This window comes from Lolium perenne, chromosome 7 (assembly GCF_019359855.2).
Source record: "Lolium perenne isolate Kyuss_39 chromosome 7, Kyuss_2.0, whole genome shotgun sequence".
NCBI lineage: Eukaryota > Viridiplantae > Streptophyta > Magnoliopsida > Poales > Poaceae > Lolium > Lolium perenne.
The window spans coordinates 18982903-18991795 of NC_067250.2; the positions used below are offsets into that span (position 1 = coordinate 18982903).

Here is an 8893-nt window from a genome sequence, read left to right on the forward strand (position 1 = left end):
TAGAGACAATAGTAGTTTTTTCCCTGGAGTATTTTTTTTTTTTGTTTCCAGTATTGCTATGAAAAAAGACCGTAGAATTTTTCCTGGATAAAAGAAACGAAGTGGAGTAATTATATTACAAAAAGCAGTAGTATTTGCCTTGGATAAAAAGAGGCGATAAATAGTGAACTAGAAAAAGATGTGATGAATGGTGTAGTAGTACTTTGTTTCTCGTAGTTACCGTGTGAGATTTTTGATGCTACCACGAAAAAAACAGTTACCGGTATGATAATTACTATTGTACCAAATAATTACTCCGTACCACAAAAAGTTTCTGCAGATCTTTCAGAAATTTTTGTTTAATTTTGTAGGGCTTTCCCCTCGCCCGAAGGTGAGGGAGCCCTTCCAGAAATTCTCAGTGACCCATGAGGGCCAAAGAGGGGGTTTGGAAATAGTTTTCAACCAGCAATTGACGCGCCTCGGTATTACCTCACTAGCTGCGTCATTGCCCCAAGCGCAAAGATGACTTCTACGCTGCGCCCACCTCCTCCTTTTATAGCCGCTCCCTTCCCTGGCACCTTGCTCCGCTGCCAAGGTGGGACTAATTAGACGACCAGCAGCGAGCCGATTCTCGCATTCGTGTACCACTTGGACGGCAGCCGCGCGTGGGCCGCTTCTCCGCTTCCGTTTCTTTCTTGGTGCTGCACGGAAAGAGCTTCGGCCCAGTTACGAGGTTGCATGGCAGGCTCATTTATTTATGCAGATTACGTTTCCCTAATTTTTTTTTATGGCAGATTATGTTTGAGCCATTAACGCGATACTACTACTTGGCAGCAGCAAAAGACGTACTACAGTATTATCCATGCGGTTTATATTCGATGTAATCATATTTCAAGAAAATCATTTGAAAATACGCACTCCATCAGTTCACAGGTACTGATCCTCTGATTCGTTGCCCATGCTCAAGGAAATTTTGACCATGCTCAAGAGTAAATTCATGAAAACTAAATAGAAAAGGAGAAGTATCATCATGAACAAAGCCAGGCCGTATAACGCAAATATAGCCCAGGTTAAAACACAACCATGTCTCAAAGCATTGTTTTTATTCACAAATTGGATATCTGAAACCTTCCGAAGTTTGCCTGGTTTTGTGCACAAGTTTCCGAGCCAGCTACGTGCTAAAGGAAAATCTCAAATAAGAAAAAGAAAAAAAACCAGTGCTAAAGGAAACATCTATTCAGCACTGGAATTTGGAGTGGAATAACCAAATCATGAGTTTGCCATTACTACCAAATACTGCTAGTGAGTACTAATCCATCTGCCCATAAGCTACCAGTAGCCATAGCCCTTCACGCCATCAGAGTTGGAAGATGCAACTTCATCTCAAGCCTTGGGGTTCGAAGGCGAGCCATCCAAAAGCTTGGCTGTTCTCTCATCTTCCATCTTCGCCTCTTCAACATCCTGCTTGCTGAGGAAGCTCGGCTGGTTGGTGGAGGAGAGAAGCCTCGCCCACATCCTATCAGTTATGGAGACTTTGTTCTGCTTTTCTGTGATCCTCTGGAGTTTGCAAGTGAACCAAAGAATCAATTATCAAGGATAATAGACCAATTTTAAATTTAACCATCTATTTTTAAATGCAGTAGGTTCAACTGTGCTGTGGAGAGTACACTTACATAAAAGGGAATATAGCAATGGCGACCGTTTACTTGGCCAACGGTGAAACCAGTGTATCCAGCCATGGCTCCATGGACCACACTGTGAGCCAGCAGTGTGCAATAGACATTATCAGATGCATTGCTAGGAATGGCGCGTATCATGTACGTAGGATCTGCATCGAAAGCACAGTGCCTGAAATTAGTTACTGACTTACTGTTGTCAAACTGAGCAAGCTCGAGAAACAAGAAAACACTGACCTATGTACTTCAGATTTATGGTTGTCTTGTTTTTCTTGAAATGCTCCTGAGATTTGGAAAAAAAAAAACGATTAAGAAGCACTTCTATCATGGCTTTCAACGAGACATGTAATGATGTACAAATGGTGTCATCTGACGTAGAAATGAGTCAATGGTGTAAAATGTCAAATGCAATAAGCCAAAGGACGTAAATGCAATGATGTAGACAAACCGAAGAAACAAAATTAATTTTCAAGAGTCTCACATTTATCTTCTGAGATAACCAAAGACCAACATCAAGAAGCAGTGCATTGCCAGATGCGTCTTGCCCCATTGCCTTCATGTTTTCGGCAATAAGTTTCTGTCCTGCACCCTCAGCAACGACAATGACCATGTGGCCATTGTCCTTCAGCCGCTTTTCTATATATCTGAAAAGTCCACCTTCACCTTCCAGGTAGAAAGGTGACTCTGGAATTAAACAACAATCCTGATGCATAGGGAATGTTTGTTAGCTCAACTAAACTGAATTGAACCCTTATCTCGAGTGCAAACATGAAGGTACACTTAAAGGTTTTCATTGTGCTGGAAATGTTAACATACCACATCTCTGCTCGCAAGAGTGGCATAATGTGCAATGAAACCTGCAACATTAAGAATATCACTGAATCAAAAGTATGGTCTAGAAGCGACTAAATGGCTTACACATTATTACTCTGGAAGTTGCTACAGCATGTAGGCATGTCTGGTTCAAACTTAAAGTGTTACACATTATTACTCTGGAAGTTGCTACACCAAATGTTGCCAACAATCACAACCCAATAAGCTTAAATAAGTCAGCTATTGCAATATGTTTTTCCTTGAAAAAACATGAAGATGACATGCAACGATTAGCTGTAGCACCACAAGACATGCATCTAAATCTCAATTCATATAGTCAAAAAAACTGAACATGGTACTTAAGGTTGTAACAGCAATAAGCAATGCTGGAACTTCATGGTAAACTGTTAATAACGGCAATATATCTAAGAGTTCCAATACAAGCGCCAGAATTTCTTTAGTGATGCTGCTTTCAGAAAAATTATTACTGGACAAACTTTTTAGGCCAACGCGTCAAAGGATACAATGGGCTAATAGCATGTCATATTGTGTACAATGAGATAGTAAACATTTACCACTGTATCGACCCATTAGCTTTACAAGTCCTATGCCATTCTCAGCACTTCCAGCTTCCACGTGAGCGGCATTTATTGCACGCTGAGCCTCCTCGACCGCACTATCGAAACCAAATGACTTATCAATTACCTGAAATAAGGGTAACAATGGATTCAGGTTGGCATACACATGGAAGTATGTGATTTTTTACCACAATGCCGTATAACATGGAACAGAGTATTACAGGGATATCATTATCAATAGTCTTCGGAATGCCAGCAACTGCAACTTTGAGACCACGCTTTCTAACCTCCTGCATTCAAATAAGGTAGATAGTGCACTTACAAGCATGTTTCAGCAAACTTTTACAGCAATATATAGAGTTAATTGAATATCAGTACATGTTTGGTTCACATTATAAGCTATAAATATATTATAACCGACCAAATGCTGAGAGTGAAAGTTATAAGTTGATCAGCTTAAGAAGCACTCTCGACTGATCTATAATTGTGCTTACTTCAAAAATGACTCCTGCACCCCTTTGACTACCATCACCACCAATTACATAGACCTGGACAAAAAACAAAAAGAGTGTGCAAGGGTAAGATATCTAGGTTTATGATTCCAAGGGAAGAGCAAAGGGGTCCTAAATGGCAGAAGGTAAATCAGTAGAAATGGCCTTTCTTCACTTCACCTGATTAATACCACGGTACTGAATGCTGTCAACAATCTTCATAGTGTCATGGCCTCCTCGTGACGAGCCAAGAATAGTTCCACCCCTTTTGTGAATGTCATTTACACTCTTTGGAGTCAAGTTGATGGTGTTGCGGGCATAGAAACCTCTATAGCCACCCTGCAGAGCGATAATCAATATGTTAGAAGAGAGAGCACCAATATAATAACAGGAACATCTTAGTTTCTTGTGAGGCAATTGGTGTTCCTGTTTTTCAGTCACTCCTACTCCTGCGTATAAAAAGCTTGCAGTGCACTAGTACTTCTAAGTGAAAAGAACTCGCTATATACATTAATAACCAAGGAGACAAATTTGGTACAGCGATTACTAGGCATAGTTTACTGAATCCCAAAACTGGAACGGATGCACATTATCCGTACTTAACTTGGGCATGATGCATTTTCGTCGATATCAAGATTTATGTAACTGGGCAGTTGTAACAGAAATAAATTAAGTGCACAACAGTTATTTCAGGATGCAACACAATGGAAGTTGAGGAAATAAGTAATCTGCCGAAGCAGCGGAACCCCTGGGGGGCTCCACGTGGGTCTTGTGGTGCCATATAATGAGTAATGTATTACCTGAATTCCAAGTATCTTGGTGACACCATACATGTCAGATAAGCCGCATACAATTTCCCTAATCACGGTATTAAGTCCAGGGCACAGTCCTCCGCAGGTGACAATGCATGCATGGACCTCATCAGATTCAAAATAAACCTGACGGAGACAAGAGCGAGGTTAGAGAAAACCGCTTCTCATTGTAGGTTGCATACGTCATGTCATCATCATAGGAAACACGACTGACGTACCCTTTGGCGAGGTCCAGCGCGGCGGAAGTGGTTTCCTCTTGAGCCGCCCTTGTGAACAACAATCTGCATTGAACAATGAAAATTCATGAAATCAGAGCGAAGACTCTCTCAACTAAAAGTTCATGACAAATTACTCAATAGTTTACCTTCTGGCAGACTGTATCATCCGGGTCTACAAAGTATTGCCTGCAAATAAAGTTTATTGTAACATATATGAGAACAAAAAAACATGTAAGTAAATTAAGTTAGCAAGGTTCAGTCTTACTTGACAACCGAGTATGCAGGGTTATCTTGCAGTGGATTTGGGTAGGTCTGTCAAATCAAGCAAAATAAAACAGGTCACCATGATCACAGAGTAGCAAAAAGGTTAAGTTCGGCGACACTTGGAAAGGGCCATCACTGTTCAAAAGTCCAAAAGTAACCATGCCAATGCCATGACGCAAATACAACTTAACCAACAAAAGGTACTAGTATTTAATGAGAAGTGCCAGCAAGAGCTTAAGATCCCCCGGAATCATTATGAGATTCCACGTTCTCGCACATGGCCACATTGATCCCACAGCCAATCACTAGCGATCTAGCGCAGCGGCGAGTGATCGATGCCCAGATCGATCCACGAGGCACGCACGCAGACACTCCGGGACAGGCACTCACCGGGAGATCGGGGAGGTAGTCGGACACGTGCGGGACGTCCTCGAGGACGTACCCGGCCTCGCGGGCCACCAGCTTCGCCTCGGGCGTGGCCGCCGGAGCCGCGGCCGTCCCGTCCATCGCCCTCTCGGGCTCCCACGCGGCCCCTCGCGGCGTGTCGCGGCGGTCGAGAAGGTGGTGCAGGTGGGCCCGCGGGCTCGGGACGGTGATGGGGGCGGGGGCGTCGGTGGGCCGGCTTGGGGGCGGGTCGGGATCAGCAGCGGCGGCGTCGATCGGCGGCGACGACGCCATGGGGGAAAGCGGCTGCGGAGGAGGGCTCCATTTTCGGATGGGGTTTTTGTTTTGTGGCGGGGCGGTGATGGCGACGGCGGCGCGTGGCGACGACGGTGGGCTGACGGCGACCGGGGAGGCGAGACTGGTTCTGTGGCGAGAGATTGGGGAAACGGCCGCACGGGAAAGGAACAGGAGTATTGGAGGACGGACACTTGTCGGCGGGGCCAAGCTGCATGTGGGCCCGTCTTTGCTCCAAGCAAGATGCGGCTCGTCTATTCGACGAATAGATGTTCTTTTTTCTAAACTCTCTTACGAAGTATAAAAATGCACGCATAAGCTAATCTATATATCTATACCTAATAATAATAATAAAGGGAGAAGCGTTTCCTTGGTTTGGTCCGTTAGGCTCTTTTCGTCCGTCGTTTGGTTCGTTCGCTCGACCGTGCACCGGTAGAAGACTATTCTCCATCGATCTCCACTTGGTACCCACGCCACGTACGGCTGCTGAGATTGTATTTCCTTCATTGGATCGCTGGGCGAGAACGTGACCGATCCAAACAAAGCTTCCCGACCAGACCCATTATCCTCCGCTTCTTGCCTTCTCTACGTATTTAAATATGGAAGCGATCGATTGCTGTCAGACAAGATATATGAAGCCACCATGACGAACGGAAGCAAAGTCATGATCCTTCAAAGAGAAAAGCAAAATCGGCGGCGCTGGCACTGGCAGATAGACAAGCGGCCGTGGATGCACCGGTCGAAGCTGTGCAGGCCCTCAAGGCCTCTGGCGTCAAGAATCATACCTCTCCGCTCCAGGTGCAGCTCGCCTTGGGTCGAGCTGAAGGCGATCATGGAGCAGTACCTGAAGTCATCTAACAATCAGAGGCCGAAGGCCGTCGCCAAGCCCCGTGACAAGTCCCAGAACACTAGCCGCATGAGCTCACTCCACGCGCCGACTCTCCCCTGCTCCTATACGACCGCGGCTTCCTCCCTAGAATCGACGACCACGAGCTGAAGATCTCGGCCGCTTCCGCAATGTCCGACACTCTGGACATGTGCGTGGGCATGCAGTACAAAAGTAGATGGAAGAGGGGGTGGACGGGATGACGCCGATCCAGATGGCCTCCGTGCCGCTCGGCATCCGGAGGCGCGACGTCATAGGCGTTGCCCAGACCGGCTCCGGCAAGGCATGCAGCCGCCTTCGTTCCCTCGTTCCGTCCTAGGTCGCAAGCATGCCGCCGATTGTTACGACGTCGACACACAACCTCACGCACCAGATCGAGAGGGAGACTGCAAAGTTCGCCATGTACATGGGCATCAGGCTGGCAAAGCCCATCAAGACTGGCTGCTCAATCCTCTCTCCTTCCAAAAATAAAGGTTGCACAAGAAAACATAATTCAATTTTTGTTCACAGCTTTGAAGGCTTTGATAATTGGCTAGGTTGCACTAGATTCCAGTGATATTAGACTATCCGTCTCTCCTCCTTATCCTCTCGCTCGTCACTGTAGCAGGCGATAAGGAGGCGAGTTTGTGTTCCCCACCGTGCCGCCGGCCAGGCCGGTGGTTCCTTCCCTCTCCGCCGGCCGCTTCGGCGGCGGGAGAGTGGGGGAACCCCGGTCCTGCGTCTCCGGCTAGTTAGATGTAGATTAGGTGTGAGTGCCCTGCTGGCGGCGTCGAGGACGGTGGCGGCCTTGTCGGCGTTCGGGCGTGGTCCTCCCCCTCCCTCCCCCGTTCCGGCCGTGTGGTCGGGGAGGTTGTGGAGGTTTCCGTCGGGCGCAGTTCGCCGTTTGTGCTTCTCTGGCCGGCTGTGGCAGCGAGGGGAGGAGCCAGCGGTGTTCTGTGGTCCGTTTTTGGTGGTTCCGTTGCTGGTGGTCTTCTTCTTCGGCGTCTCTGCTTTGGCCGGCCGCGGTGGCGAGGGGAGCAGCTTCTGCCGGAGCTTGGGCGGTGCGGCTGGTGGACCTTGAAGGCGTCGGGTCGGCTGGGAGTTGGGTGGAGCTGAGGAGTTGGTGCTGTGGCCGTGTTCGTTCAGAGAGCTCAGATTCCGTCTCTCGGCGGCGGATGGATCCTGCGGCCGTCTACAAAGCGTGGTGGTGCCTCTTCTCCGGCGGCTGGTGGTACAGCGACGCTGGCGTCGACTAGGTTTCTCGGGAACGTGGTGGTGGATCTGATCGTGTTCTTTCCAGGAGGCTCGGGGTGCTTTGTGCTAATTGCAGGGTTCCTTTGTTTTTTTCTTTTCCGTTTGGATCTCCTTGTAATTTGTACTCTGCTTCTGAATATATGTGTCAGATCCTTTCCTCAAAAAAAAAAAAGATTCCAGTGATATTAACATAGCACTACGCAACCACATAGGTAAATTATGAGTTCAGTTGTGTCCTCTTTCCAATGAGGACAGAGGACCTTGTGTAGTTCGCTCAACTTCTCATAAGATCCTGCCTGACATGAGAAGCTAGGGGATTGTTGGAGCGTAGGAACTTGAACATGGAAAAGTAGGCTTTTGAACATAACTGAAGTGGAGCAAGAATATTTTTTTTTATGAAAGTCCAGCTAAGCTTCAGTAATTCATTGTGTTTGTCTAAAACTATATGCATGTGGTAGACTTGTTTATTTTGTCTTTTGCATATATTTTTCCATTCATTAAAAAGGCCTGAAAGTTTTTTTTTTGGATAGAAGTACGGTTGAACTAGGTACGGTTTCTGGAAAGGTAGTTATCCCCCTTATATGAATTGGCAGTAAATTTTCTCAGTTTTTTCTGTGTCAGATTTAATACTTTATATCTGATATTGTCTTATCGGCAGCATTATTCAATAATATTTATTGATTGTTTTTCTTCAAATGAAAAAAGTGGTTGGCCAACAAGGAGGACGAAGATCTAGAGTAAAAAGGAAGGGGAGGGAGGGATGCCCACAAACAGGAAAAGAGGCGGAGCTAAGGGCCAGCGAGGGTGAGGCTGTGTGCTGGTGCAAGGTGGAGGGCGGGGAGGCGGCGCCCAGGTGGAAGGTGTGGTGTGCTGCTGAATTTCTCCTTCAGGTTGGTGGGACGGTGAAGGGAACAAATCACCAAGGTTTTCTTTAGGGGACCAGATGGTTTGGTTCAAAGGTGGAAAGTGTGGTGCACTATCGAAGTTCTATCGAGGATTCGTGCAAGTACGAAGTGAACGAGCTAACAAAGTTTTCTTAGGTAAGTAGGATAATATGTTTCGATTGGGTAAGACGCCATGACAGTTTGTTTTGCGTGTAAGTGTTCCCACATAGCTATATATGTGTCACCGCCCTTGACGGTGGTGACAAAGAGGAAAAGTGTCAACATATATGGATGGTTTGATGAGATGTGCGATTATTCTTTTTTCTCCTGGTGCAACGCACGGGCACTTTTGCTAGTATATATCTATATCTATACCTACTA

At 46.5% G+C, this 8893-nt stretch overlaps 1 protein-coding gene and 1 non-coding gene across 2 annotated transcripts; both read right to left on the reverse strand.

Moving 5' to 3' along the window:
- Nucleotides 1-350: 350 nt before the first annotated feature.
- LOC127318191 (U4 spliceosomal RNA) lies at nt 351-503 on the reverse strand. Its single transcript, XR_007861746.1, has one exon. It is a non-coding gene; the product is annotated as a U4 spliceosomal RNA (small nuclear RNA).
- A 560-nt stretch (nt 504-1063) lies between these two features.
- Nucleotides 1064-5682, reverse strand: LOC127311251 (ATP-dependent 6-phosphofructokinase 3). Its single transcript, XM_051341634.2, has 14 exons — nt 5222-5682; nt 4833-4879; nt 4714-4753; nt 4568-4630; nt 4338-4475; nt 3718-3876; nt 3541-3594; nt 3268-3336; nt 3044-3173; nt 2472-2512; nt 2137-2358; nt 1893-1938; nt 1653-1807; nt 1064-1536 (listed from the first exon to the last, which is right to left on the reverse strand). The coding sequence occupies exons 1-14, from the start codon at nt 5507-5509 to the stop codon at nt 1363-1365; spliced, it is 1626 nt and encodes a 541-aa protein (XP_051197594.1). The 5' UTR covers nt 5510-5682; the 3' UTR covers nt 1064-1362.
- Nucleotides 5683-8893: the final 3211 nt, after the last annotated feature.